The following is a 15,117-nucleotide window of genomic DNA, read 5'->3' as shown; positions in this document are numbered from 1 at the left end:
GGTATATGGAAAGTCAGTGCCATCTCTCAAAGGTAATACATGAAAAAAACAATACACAAAGAAAAATGACTATGTATGGTAAGAATACCTAGTGAGGCATTCCAAATTCTTCCAACTTTAGTAAAGAGTACTGCAGGTAATCCAGGTATAGAAATAACACCAAGAACATTTCCTTCATTATAAGAAATAAAATAAACTCCCAAAGTATGACAATAAATTAAAATATAAAAAAAATTAAATCTACCACAAGGGTACTTGCATATTCTATGGTATTCCCATGTAAATATGTTAATATTTATTTCTCTTAAGAAACAGAGCTCATATATGAAAAGCCTTACTTATTCTGCCAAATTACTTTATAGTTTTCATCAAGGGTTGGTGAATGAACTTACTCTAGATGAGTCATAAGAGGGGCTTGGTTGACCACTTGTTCCCCAAGATGATGTACCTCCTCGTTCATCCATACCTAAAGAGAGAAGAAAGTGAAAGATATAAATCCAAAAGGCTACTATGATGGATTTGTTTTCATACAGTACGGCAGAGAGTACAAGTCAGCAAGTAGTATTTGCATTTGTATTGAACTCGCTGTGTACCAACCAATTCTTGTCTCAGAAACCTGAAGAAAATAAGCTACCTCAGAAAGTCTTCATCACTGCTCCATACAACTCCCTTTAAACAATGCAGACTTTCAGAACGAAAACATCTTTGGAGGCTTCAAAATAGGGCATATCGGGGGGCCTGGGTGGCTCAGTGGCTTAAGCCTCTGCCTTCGGCTCAGGTCATGATCTCAGGGTCCTGGGATCAAGTCCCATATTGGGCTCTCTGCTCGGCAGGGAGCCTGCTTCCTCCTCTCTGTCTCTCTGCCTGCCCCTCTGCCTAATTGTGATCTCTCTCTGTCAAATAAATAAATAAAAAATCTTTTTAAAAAAATAGGGCATATCTAGGTCTCCTCATTTCTGTCACATCCACTGCTACTTCTAAAAGTAGATGAAACCCCCGACTTTCTATAGTTTAGTCCTGTCTACATGAAAATATGAAGAATTTAGTTCTTATGGATAAGCCTTAGAAAATGAAGCAAGTTGGGGAGGCTGGGTGGCTTAGTTGGTTAGGCAGCTGACTCTTGATTTTGGATCAGGTCATGATCTCAGGGTTGTGAGATCAAGTCCCACAATGGGCTCTGCACTGGGTATGGAGGCTGCTTAAGATTCTCTCCCTATCACCCTCTGCCCCTCCCCCCCTCTAAAAAAAAAAAAGAATGAAGCAATTTGGACAACTGTTCAAGTTAATAAAAATAGTTTCTAATATGATATTGACTAGATATTCTTAACTGAAGGTATCAAATTAAATCAAACTATACCAAATCATATCAAATCAATTTTATTTACATTAAAACTAACAAAAATGTAGTGACAACTCATCCTAGTAAAATCTCCTCCAAAATCTGATTTTAAATGAGTAGATCTGCTGTCTCTTTCTTTTTTAAAAAAGATTTTATTTATTTATTTGACAGATACACAGTGAGAGAGGGGAACACAAGCAGGGAGAGTGGGAAAGGGAGGAGCAGGCTTCCTGCTGAGCAGGGAACCTGATGTGGGGCTCTCCATCCCAGGACACTGGGATCATGACCTGAGCCTAAGGCAGATGCTTAACGACTGAGCCACCCAGGAGCCCCAAGTAGATCTACTCTTATGAAAATTGCAAAGGATAACTCAAAGTGAAAAAGGATTAACAAAAAAATCAATTTATTGTGTTCCTTAATGTACCTACTGAAGCTTTGGCTCCATTATTTTCACCTTCCAGCCAGCCCCTAGAAAAAGCTGAAAGAGCTAGAGACCTCTCAATCTAGATATCTCTCCCTTTGCTGTTTTGAGGACCAGTCCTTTTCATCCTGACCCCAAGCAGGGTATGCTTTCCCAACCCTTTCCAAGTTTTCTACAAACACGAACAGTTGACTTTTCTTCATTCTTTCATAAGAAAACTCTAGATGTTACAAAGACAACATTCTTCTAAGTTTAGAACCGCCTTTTCTTAAAAAAAAAAAAAAAAATTCCTTGACGTCCTCTGTGATTTAGATGAGAATGTGGTCTGTAGTGAGTTAAATACCACAAATTCTCCAGTAACTAGCCACGATTCTCACTCTTTCACAGGGACAGAACTGCCAACTGAAGGGATAGGTGACAAACAGGAAAAGAGGACTCAGTTTCCAAAGTAGAATTTACTAATCACTAAATCAGCTGGTAGGACCTTGAATTTTTCTTTTTATGAACCTGCACTTTCTGTATTAAGTGATTAATGTATATTTTTAAGTTTTTAAAAACACTATAGTAAAAAGATGGGTACCTACTACAGAAAACACTCTAGGTACAATTTCAAGTGAACCAGAAGCTTTGAAAACACAGAGAGATGATGAACAAAAACACACAGTGTTTTGCTCATGCTTGGATAATTCTTACTAAAATACTAGATTTAGGAAAGATTCTTCTACAAGTTTGGGAAATATCACAAAAAACATACTTTGTTACCATCTCTCCAGTATCACTAATTACTTTGGGCTATATTCCAAGAATTTCCTTTGTATGCAACACCGTAGAATAGCAGTTAGAATTCCTATGAGGGCCACTCCAAGAAAAGGCTACTTACTAACACACAAAATCCAGTAATAAAAAACTACTTATGAAACTGCAAATAATTTTCTGAAAATTTAATTTTTTAAATCATACTTCCCATTTGCAACTGTATTTCTATATAGGTAAGTTTTTTTATACTACATAGCCAAAGTAAAATACAAACTTAAATTGACTGCTGAAGGCAGGGTCTCAAATATTTGTACACCCCTATTCTATTGCATTATTTAAAATAGCCAAAAGGTGTAAGCAACTCAAGTATCTATTGACAGATGAATGGATAAATAAAATGTGACATATACATAAAGTACAGTATTACTCAGCCTTAAAAATAAAGGAAATTCTGGGTGCCTGGATGGCTCAGATGGTTAAGCGACTGCCTTTGGCTCAGATCATGATCCTGGAGTCCCAGGATCGAGTCCCACATCAGGCTCCCTGCTCAGCGGGGAGTCTGCTTCTTCCTCTGACCTTATCCCCTCTCATACTCTCTCTCTCAAATAAATAAAAAAGTCTTTTTAAAAAATGAAGGAAATTCTTACACATGGTACAACTGGGTACACCTGAAGACATTATGTTAAGTAAAATAAACCACCACAAAAAGAACAAATACTGTACAATTCCATTTATATTAAGTGCCTAGAGTAGTCAAATCCATGGAGAAAAAAGGCTGGGAGGGGGAAGGTAATCATACTTTCAGTGAAAGTCCAGAACACAGAATAGAAACTTATAGCCTAATGAAAATAATCAGACCATAATTTGTTTTATGACTCTGAATGGTCTTATATCAAATGAGAAGCAAATATGAGGTCTATGTGTTATTAACATACATCCGTAAAAGAGAATACAAAAAAGATGAGTGCTTGCTACAGAAAACATCACAGACAAGATTTTAAAAAGATATATGAAATTCTGTGAAAACACATACTCAATTTTCATCAAGTGACACTAATTACTCCCACAGTGTAAAAGAAGAGCAAAGATTTAATGAAATTAAATGAGATGATAATTAAGCCAACAGCTAAAGAGTATGACATATCAATGATACTGGACATGGCAGGGGGGTTCAAAGGATGCTACAGACTAACAAGGATTTGGCGTGGTTTGAAACTCAGAGCTCTATAGTTTTATTGTTAACATATCCAGACTCTGAGAAGGTCGTGGCTGGCACTGACAAAGTCAAGAGTCATCTTTCAGCATCAATTACTCCTTTCTGCTGAAGACAATGGCTGTACAAACAGAAATATGACAGGAATAATAAACTTTCCAAAGCTTCAGCCATAAGACCAAGGTAAGCAGAAAAAAAGAAATCATACACAGAAAATAAACTTAATACAGAACTGTACAAACTGACCAAAATTTATACAAATTGATAAAAATCTAAAGAACTATTTATCAACAGGAAAATAGAATATAGTTGCAATACAGTGATTAGGGAGAAAACATTTTTATTAAGATACATCTGTACCATCCCTGCCATATATTTTCTATCTTCCCATTTCTAGTCTATGACTTCCAATGTCAACAATTTTTAGAATTTTAGAAAAGCTAGTTCCTCGATTAATAGATTAAACTAGTAGATTTAAGAGTGGTAAAGAGTGGTAAAAATACTTTGAGTTTTAACTTTCTAATAAATTATTCTATTTCTAGTCAACAAGATTAAAAGGGTTAATCAATAATTTAATATAGAGATTTAAATAACCTTTTTCTTTTTTCAGTATTTTATATATAGATTCTCTTACATACCAGCTTTTTTATATGGAATCAATTAAATACAGTCTAATATATATTTTGATTTCACAGGCCCAGTTTCAATAGGTATACATACTATTTTTAATATTTTCCAGTAAAGAACATTAAATTTTTTACATCAAAAACACAATGGTTTGTAAATTTAAGGTAACAATTCGCTACCTTCTCATTTAATAGGAAAAGTAACTAAAACCAAATCATAAGTCACTACATACACAGGCAGTTCCTTAAGAGGCTAAGACTCTGGAGAAGAAATAAGAGGTAAAAATTGAGTTTCTGAGGTATCAGAGAGCAAAATTCTTGGAGAAGCAAGCAAACTTCTTGGTAAAGGTTAACATACAGCAGTATCCTCTTTTCTATGAAGAACTCAGATATTAGTCTATCTGCTTCCTTTCTGTTGCTACCATCTTTAGTTTTTGATCAGAAATATTCTCTTGAGTTGACCATAAAACTATCTCACAACTTCTATCCTACCTCTTCTTTTATTCTCCTAGTAGAGTCCTACAAACCTCGAGGTTTTTAACCAGTAGCAAAAACTGGAAACAGACTTTGGTGGGGGAGGGGAATGACTTTTCTATACTCTAAACATCTGGGTTTTTTTCTCCCACGTGGGCCCAAACAGTACAGAGTTCATGTACACAAAGTATTACTCATGGTGTGATGAGGCTTAGGGAAGATCTGCCTGGAGGTAAAAGGAGTGAATAAGGAGAAAAGCTGCTGACCAGTTCCATCTTTTCCTACTTGCCACTGTCACCAATGACTCTACCACCTGATGCTGAGACCAGAGTAAAGTGACAAACAGCTCTGGAACTGGGAAAATATTTCAGATAGTAGTGGGGAGTCTATTGAGCAGAGAAAGAATAAAAGGAAGAAGGGGGACAATACAAAGAATGGAGTGAAGAGTGGTTAGGATATCCCTGCAGTAAAAGCTGATAAGAAAAACAAGACACTACAACCACTCTGCTTGGTATCTATCCCTATGAAAAAGGGACATACATAAAGTTGGAAGAAGAGCACAGGGAATTTCTCTCTATCTTTCTCTCTCTCTCTCTCTCTCTCTCTCTCTGTCACACACACACACACACACACACACCCCTTTAGGAGCACTGAAATCAAGTTTTTTATCCTAGCAAGTAAAATGTACTTTACAAATATCAAATCCCAACACTTATAAATAAGGGAAAGACAACATACTTGGCAGGACTGCCATCTGCTATAACGTGATTCAATAAATGATTTGATGAAAGAAACTGGATTGGAGATGGCTATGTTAGATAACCAAAGTTATCCACGTGTCTCTTCAACAGTTTCTTTACTCAATTTTATTTGTGGAGTACTGGTATTTGTTTAGTTAACACTCCAAGGCTACAATCAATGTTAAGTTAATATACAAGTAAATCCCAACACCATTTTTATTGTATGATTTTATACACTTATAAAATAAATCTACCAATGTGTTTTTCCAGAAATTCATTGTGAAGTGGGGTCAGTTAGAATATAATAGCAAATCTGGGGCACCTGGGTGGCTCAGTGGGTTAAGCCTCTGCCTTCGGCTCAGGTCATGATCTCAGGGTCCTGGGATCGAGCCCCGCATCAGGCTCGCTGCTCTGCAGGGAGCCTGCTTCCCCCACTTCCTCTCTGCCTACTGTTTTGCCTACTTGTGATCTCTCTCTCTATTCAATAAATAAAATTTAAAAATCTTTTAAAAAAAAGAATATAATAGAAAACCTTTTGCTGTTATGCTAAATATTAATGAAAACAAATAAAATAGAAAAGCTATGATAATCTTAAAATCCTAAGGGGATTTAAGAGAAGTTAAGACATGGTCCCTCATATGAGGTATATAGTAGTGATTACAGAGGTTTTTTTAAACATAAAAATTGCGGGGTGCCTGGGTGGCTCAGTGGGTTAAGCCTCTGCCTTCGGCTCAGGTCATGATCTCAGGGTCCTGGGATCGAGCCCCGCAATTGGGCTCTCTGCTCGGCAGGGAGCCTGCTTCCCTTCCTCTCTCTCTGCCTGCCTCTCTGCCTACTTGTGATCTCTGTCAAGTAAATAAATAAAAATCTTTAATTAAAAAAAAACATAAAAATTGAGATACTGTACAATGAACAGTCAAATAAAACAATCTAATTCTTTTTAAAAGTATGTAAGAAAATGAGAACAATAAGAAGAGTAAAAGGAATCACAGGTCACCGTTTAAAATTCCACCACAATTTCTATTTGATATTACTTAGAACAAAAATATAACGTAGGGATATTCTAGTGCCAAAATATACTAATAAACACATGGCTAATTCCAAGAAAATGACTAATTTTGAAAATAACTTTCAAACACAGTTATTTTGCTATGTTATTAGCTACATCACTCTATATAAATGCCATGTAAAGATACAATTAAAAGGATATTTCAGTAATTTAAACAGAGCAGAAGATCCAAAGAAAATGGCAAGTCTACCTTTTACAAAAAAAAAAAAAAAAAATAGATAATGCCTGATTGCCAGAGATTGAAACTAAATTCCAGAGTGCAAGCAGGTATGTTGTACCGCACTGGGAACTATCTGGTGACCTGGTATCTTGTTTCTTTTGCTATCTGAAAGTAGAGTATTCCTATGAAATGTCCTACAAAAAGACTTTTGTAATTTCAAATGGCAAAAAGCAAAGAAGCAATTACCATTGGTAAAAGCAAAAACCCTCTTCTGATTTCTTTCAGTTACCAAAAACAGGTACAAATGTAGGTTTCTGGTAAAAGCAAAGTGGCATAAAATGAAGTTTTGGAGAGCAGGGGACACCTGTACTACTCTCTCCAATATAAATGCCGAAGCCCTGTATCCAAACAACCACTGTCAGTTGTTTTACTTCATAGAGGCACTAAAGACAGTCAACTCTTAAAAACAGGCTTGACTGTCTCAGACTCTAATGAGTCTCAGCAAAAAAATCTTTCACTCGTTAATGCATTCCCCTTCTTCTAGCCCTTCTAGTCTGTATTCTTTACATACCAACTAGAAGGACCTTTTAGAAACAATCATGTCCATCTTATGCTCAAAATCTACCATAGGCTTCCCATCTCACTCAGAATTAAATAGGTCTACAGTGTTTTACAGGTTCTGACTGCCACCTCTCTAACTTTATCTCCTATTACTCCTTCTCTTGGATCAATCTATTTCAACAATATGGCCCCCCGCTTTTGCTCAAATACACTAAACAGGTCCCCTTCCTGGGGCCTTTCCACTTACTCTTTCCTCTTCATAAAATGCTCCCCACCCAGATATACTGAATGGTCTTTCCCTTAATTTCCTTTAGGTTTCTGTTGAAATGTCATCTAACAGTGGAGGTGTTTATTATCTGCCCTTTTTCCAACCGATTGAAAAATCCATGAGAATAAGAAAGTAATCTATTTTGTTCACTGTTAAGTATTTGTTACCTAGAAGAGTGAATGACACAAATAGGTACTAATAAATACGTATGGAAAAATGAATGTATAAAATGGAAATAAGATCAGATTAATAAAAGTGAGGCTGAAACTGGTTCCCTACTTGTTAGCTTATCATTCCTTTTTAAAATAATAATCAAAACCAATTTTCTAAATAACCATACTTTTTTTGAAATTCCGTGAGGAGCGGTGAGAGGTGAGATTGCAAATGACTCTATGAGCTAGACAACTACTCCCAAACAGCAAAAATTATTAACTTTTAAAGAAACTTAAATCCTCAGGAGGCTTGGTAGCTAAACCAACACTGACCTTAAACACCATTAAGGGTGAAATGACCTGAACGCATGTTCTAAGAAAAATAACTTTGTATTCATTATAGTACACTCTATACTACAGTGCTAGAAAAGGAATTTTAAATAATTAAAAATGTTCCAAAAAGATTCATATACTCAGCATGATGTTGGGATATTTACAAATGTGGTCAGAAACGTAATGAATCTCTTGATTCACACCCTTCTTTTTTGTATTTCTTTAACCAGTCACTCTTCACATTAATTTCTACCTCATCAGTATTTCAACTAACTATCCACTTGTTCTCTTCAGTGCTGTGGTTCAGGTATTGTGTATTGCTTGTTCATTTTATGTTTCCATTTCAATCCACAGTTAACATTGACCGCCCACTTATCTTGCCATAAACACAAGCTGAATCACATCCATTGATTCCACAAATGTGATCCTTTGCTGCTTTAGGAATAACATTCACACTCCTGAGTATGGCATTCTTCAAGGTGGCCTTGATCTACCCTTTCAGCTTCAGTACGTATTATATCCCTTCAAAAACTCAATGCCCCCAATCTCATCAGGGTATTAATCACTCCCCAAACATACAAAATTCATATTCTACTGTTCCCTACCCCAGGATATCCACCTTCATCTAACCCCCAACCTATTAAATTTCTAATTTTGATTCAGCCAAAGATCAAATGCCTCCTCCTCTGAGCAGTGTCCTCCATCAACTAAGTCTAAATTAATTGCACTTCTTAAGAAGTTTATATGCACTTACTCTGTCTTAAACACTGTTAGTTGTTTTCATTTACATTCTACCAATAAAACTTATTAATAGGGAGCATACCTTGTTCATGTCTATGTTGTTTTGGTACTACTTAGGAGAAGTATATTCTGCTTTCAAATGTTTACTGAATGACTAAGAACATAAAAAATTAGGGCATTCGTGTAACTGTCATAAGAATTCAGTAACTATGGATGGATTAAAAAGAAGATACCCTAGGGCACCTGGGTGGCTCAGTGGGTTAAAGCCTCTGCCTTCGGCTCAAGTCATGATCTCAGGGTCCTGGGATGGAGCCCCACATTGGGCTCTCTGCTTGGCAGGGAGCCTGCTTCCCTTCCTCTCTCTCTGCCTGCCTCTCTGCCTATTTGTGATCTCTGTCTGTCTAATAAATAAATAAATAATCTTTACATTAAAAATAAATAAATAAATAAATAAGAAGATACCCCAAATAAAAAAGTTATGTCTAGCAATCTAAGTAGATGAAGAATTAGTAAAATAATACTTATTTTTTAAACAAAGTATTATTTTTGAAAGCAGATGGCAAATATGTTGGAGGAAACCTCTAAAGTGACCTAGTAGGCTCAGCTTCCAAAACAATGCAGTAAGCTCCCACAGATAGCTTCTATAAATTCTGGGAAAAATACAAACATAAAACTACTTAAAGGCTCTGGAGAGTGAAAAAAAACTAGGCTTATTTAGATGATAACATAAATGTGGAAGAAATGACTAGAATGAGTGACTTTCTCTTTTTAACAGTTTTTAAGGATCAAAATAGGTGAGCTTCCCATTCTCAAAGCTTTTATCCTGAACATAAGCAGTAGCCACAGCATGCAGGAACGAAAGTTCCAATAACTAACTGTCTTTCTAGCTTGAAGAGGTCAGAGCCAGAACAGTCATAGTCATCACAAAGTAATGACAGAATCCCAAAAAGAGATGTAGAAAAGGGGAGTTCCAAATTTTGGTATATCTCTATGCCAGTCTTGGCAGAGCCCTGAAGCACATATTCACCGGGCAAGACAAGGCAATATGTAGTTGAGGCTAAAAAAATCAAGTTGAGATTTGAGCAGGTGCCAAGCTCAGGCAACAAAGAGTTTGTATTTTAAGTCTAAATCCAATTAATGGCTCACTAGAACAAAGAAATCCAAACTCTTTTGAGGAACATGAAAGAAAACAAAATTTCCATACAAATAACACTCACAGATACCCATAATACAATCCCAAATTCCTTGATAATGAAATGTGACCCGATCTCAAAGGAAAAGATAATCAAGGGAGACCAACCTCAGATGGCCCTGACATTGAGATTTTCAGACAAGGACATTAAGGCAGTTACTGTAACTATGCTTAATGAGGTAAAGGACATATGCTCATAATACAAGAAAAGACTAAAAATCTAACAGATAAAGAAAACAGAAGACAAGATGTAAGCCTTAGAAATAAAAATTAAAATATCTAAAATCTTGGGGCACCTGGGTGGCTCAGTGGGTTAAGCCTCTGCCTTCGGCTCAAGTCATGATCTCAGGGTCCTGGGATCGAGCCCTGCATCAGGCTCTCTGCTCAGCGGGGAGCCTGCTTCCCCCTCCCTCTCTCTGCCTGCCTCTGCCTACTTGTGATCTCTATCAATAAACAAAATCTTAAAAAAAAAAAAATCTAAAATCTTAAAAGAAAAACAAAAACAAAAAAAACCCAAAAAACTTCCAGGATGGGTTTAAGGGAGGAATGGTGATGACAAAGAAGTGAGTATAAATATGATGGCCGCTCAATAGAAATAATTCAATTTAATAAAAAGAGAAAAAAATTGAAAGAAAAATTAACAGGCCCTTAGAAACCTAAGGGAAGATGTTAAAAAGTCTAACATAGGCATAGTGAGAGAACAGAGAATAGGAAAAAAAATGTTAAAGAAATTATGGCCAAAAATTCCACAAATGTGGTAAGAGACATAAACTTAACCAATTATAGGCACTCAGTGAGCTTAAACAGGATAAATGTGAAAAGCCCCATACCTAGACACATAACAAACTTCTGACAACCAAAAATACAAAGAAAATGTTGAAAGTAGTAAAAGAGACATATTACATACACAGAAACTGCAATTCAAATTACTGCAGAGTTATCTCCAGAAACTACGGATATCAATACATGGGGAAACGTATCTTCAAGGTAAGGGGAATAGAGGAGAGCCCAGGTGGCTCAGTTGTTTAAGCGTCTGATTTGGCTCAGGTCATGATCCTGGGGTCCTGGGATGACGCCCCAAATCAGGCTCCCTGCTCAGCTGGGAGTCTGTTTCTCCCTCTGCCCCTCACCCACTTGTGTTTTCTCTCTCTTTCTCTCAGATAAATAAAATCTTAAAAAAATAAAAATAAAAATAAAGGGGAGTGTGGGGGGTTATCAGCCAAAATACAAATAGCCCTCAAGAATGGAGGTGAAATCCATTTTCGAAAAAAAGAAAAGAAACTGCAGTACAATAAATACTAAAAGAAGTTTTTCAAGTTAAAGCAAATGTTATCAGAGAGAAACTCGGAAAATGAGGAAGGAAAGAAGAACACCAGAAATAGTAAATATAAAAAACTATATTTTCCTTTCAACTTTATTAAAACATTTATATAAAAAATTACAGGCATACTGTTGTGCTTCACAGATACTATATTTATTACAAACTGAAGGTCTGTGGCAACCCTACACTGAACAAGTCTATCTGCACCATTTTTCCAACACCATTTGCTCACTTCATGTTTCTATGTCACATTATGGTAATTCCTGCATTATTTCAAACTCTTTCCACTATTATTATATTTATTATGATAATCTGTGATCAGTGATCTTTGATGTTACTATTTTAACTCTGTTTTGTAGAGTCGCTGCACCCATATACAATGGTGAACTTAATAAATGTTTTGGTATTCCAAGTGCTCCACAAACCTACCACTCCCCAACTCTCTCACTCTTCTCATTCTCCATCTCCTCAGACCTCTCTGTTCCTTCAGACACTACAATATTGAAATTAGGCCAATTAATAACCCTACAATCGCCTGCAAGTGTTCGAGTGAAAGAAGAGTAGCACGTATCTCACTTTAAATCAAAAGCAAGAAATGAATAAGCTTAGTGAAGAAGGCATGTCAATATCCAAGAAAAGGTCCAAAGCTAGGTCTCCTTGCCAAACAGTTAGCCAAACTGTGAATACTAAGGAAAAGTTCTGGAAGGAAATTACAAGTACTTTTCCAGTGAATACATGACTGATGAGAAAGCAAAACACCCTTATTGTTGATATAAAGATTTAGTGGTCTGGAGAGAAGACCAAAGCAATCACAACATTCCCTTAGGCCAAAGCCTAATTCAAAGCAAGGCCTTAACTCTCTTCAGGTCTCTGAGGGCTGAGAAAGATGTGGGGGCTGCAGAAGTCTGAATGTAGCAGAGACTGGTTCATAAGGTTTAAGGAAGAAAGCCATCCCCACAATATAAAAGTGTAAGGTGAAGCAGCAAGTACTGAAGCAGAAGCTGCAACAAATATCGAGAAGATCCAGCTAATATAATAAGAAAGGTGGTTATAGCACTGGGTATTATATAAGACTGAAGAATCACTGACCTCTACCTCTGAAACCAATAATACATTATATGTTAATAAATTGAATTTAAATTTAAAAAATTTTTAAAAAAAAGAATGCAAGAGGATGATGGGTACACAGAATTTGTGTTTTTGTTGCCACAGAAAATACTTTGTCTTAGAGATGAATTAATGTTTCTATTTCTGAACAACAAAAACATTTGATAACTTTTAATTAAAAGGCTCTCTTGGCTTAAAAAAAAAAAGCTATAGTAAACAACAGATTTCCAATGTAGATGAAACAGCCTTATTTTGGAAAAAGATGCCATCTAGGACTTTCACAGATGGAGAGGAGAAGTCAATGCTTGCCTTCAAAGCTTCTTAGGACAGGCTGACTCTCTTGTTAGGGGCTAATGCAGCTCGTGACTTTCAGCTGAAGCCAACAGTCATTTACCATTATGAAAATCCTAGGGCCCTTAAGAATTATGCTAAATATACTCTGTGCTCTACAAATGGAATGACAAAGCTGGATGACAGCCTATCTGTTTACAACATGGTTTACTGAATATTTTGAGCCCACTGTTCTGACCTACTGCTCAGGAAAAAAAAGGATTCCTTTCAAAATATTACCACTCACTGACAATGATGCACCTGGTCATCCAAGAGCCCTGATGGAAATGCACAATGAGAGTAATGTTTTCATGCCTGCTCACCCACCACATCCACTCTGCAGCCATGGATCAATGAGTAATTTCAACTTTCAAGTCTCACTATTGAAAAAATACATTTTGTAAGGCTAGAGCTGCCATAGATAGCAATTCTGATGGATCTGTGCAAAGTCAACGGAAAACCTTCTGGAAAGGATTGACCATTCTAGATGTCATTAAGAACATGCATGATTCATGAGAAGAGGTCAAAAATATCAATATGAACAGGGGTTTGAAAGAAGTTGATTCTAACCCTCATGAATGACTTTGACCAGTTCAAGACTTCAATGGAGGAGATTAACTGCAGATGTGGAAATAGCAAGAGAACTAGAATTAGAGACGTGGATTCTGAAGATGTGACTGAACTGCTGTAATCTCATGATAAAATTTTAACAGATGAGGAGCTACTTCTTATGGATGAGCAAAGAAAGTGGTTTCATGAGATGGAATCTACTCCTGGTGAAGATGCTGTGAAGATTGCTGAAATTATAACAAAGGATTTAGAATATTACAAAAAACTTACTTGATAAAACAGCAGGGTCTAAAAAGACTGACTCTAATTTTTAAAATCTTACTGTGGGTTAAGTGCTATCGAACAGCATCAAATGCTACAAAGAAATCTTTGGGAAAGGAGGTGGCAATCGATACAGCAAACTTTACTGTCATTTTCAGAAACTGCCCTAACCTTCAGCAACCATCACCCTGATCAGTCTGCAGCCATTAAGATCAAAGCAAGAACCTCTACCAGCATGAAGATGACAAACTGCTGAAAGCGGATGATGGTTAGCATTTTTTAGCAGTATAGTATTTTTAAATTAAGGTGTGTAGATTGTTTTTTTAGACATAATGCTATTGCACACTTAACAGACTACACTACAGTGTAAATTTAACATTTAGATGCACTGGAAAAGCAAATCATTTGACTCAGTTTATTGCAATATTCGCTTTATTGTGGTGGATGGAAATAAACCCACAATATCTCCAAGAAGCGCCTGCATAACATTCTCTCATAGGAGTTAAAACAGAGGTAATACAAATGAAAAATACAGCATAAAGGAAGGCAGGGGCATGGGTAAACAGACTTGTAAGGTCACAAGATTTCTGCATTTTATGTGAACTGGTACCAATATAACTCTAAATAGACTGTGAGAAGTTAATGATGTGTATTAACATCCTTAGAGAAGCTACCAAAAAAAAGCAGAGCATTGCTCAAAAGCTAACAAATAAATTAAAAGGGAGTCCTAGAAACAGTCATATCTAAAAGAAAGAACCAAAGTACAATCCAACAAAATACAGAGAAAAACAGCAAAAAAAGTAGTATCCCTAAACCCAACCACACAATTAAACATTCCATTTTTGTCTACGGAGGAAGACAGAGAAGCAATCAAATAGATACTACTCCTTTCAATGAGAGCACACCTCATTGCTCTGTGCGCTCATAAAGTTCATGGTGCTGCTCTTTCGAACAAGACAATTATATCTGGGTTTGGTGGTGGGGAAAGGAAGATGAAAACATTACAATTGTACTTTTACATTAAACAAAAAACATACAGTAGCATACCAATGTGAAAACTGCATACATAGGTTTTTAGTTTGTTTGTTTTTATAGTACCCATTAGGATCATAAGTCAGTACCAATAAAGCAGCTTCTGCATAACTATCAAGTACATTTTAGTGGATTTTTGCTGATTACCTAACACAATTTGCTATTTAAAAACAGCTGTGTGAGCAATTACTATTCTTAACTTAATTCCACAAACAATTCTATTCATTTCCTGTAATGAGGCCTGTGTACTCCCTGCGTTCAAGTCTTAGACCATTAATTCCTGCAATGGCAACACACTCTGAGTCTGAGAACTCCGTAAAAATTTTCCTTCATATTTTTCCCTATGTTTAAAAATCTCTTCCTTATATATCCTTTAAACTATGACTCATTTCTCTCTAGACTCAACAAAAATTTACATTGACCACTTGCAGTCCTCACATTTTACTCACTC

The 15,117-nt window shown here is 36.3% G+C and overlaps 1 protein-coding gene across 3 annotated transcripts in view; it reads right to left on the bottom strand.

Moving 5' to 3' along the window:
* The window catches only part of TCF12 (transcription factor 12), a 378,601-nt gene that overhangs the window by 216,389 nt on the left and 147,095 nt on the right, over positions 1 to 15,117 (bottom strand). For all 3 annotated transcript variants that reach the window (XM_080807423.1, XM_080807424.1, XM_080807422.1), the window contains exon 4: positions 393 to 466. In XM_080807423.1, coding sequence (XP_080663549.1) covers positions 393 to 466 — 74 coding nt within the window. The remainder of the gene's footprint in view (positions 1 to 392; positions 467 to 15,117) is intronic.

This window comes from Martes martes, assembly GCF_963455335.1.
Source record: "Martes martes genome assembly, chromosome: 7".
NCBI classification, from domain to species: domain Eukaryota; kingdom Metazoa; phylum Chordata; class Mammalia; order Carnivora; family Mustelidae; genus Martes; species Martes martes.
Note: the sequence above shows the minus strand (reverse complement) of the source record. Positions and strands in the feature narration are given on the sequence as shown.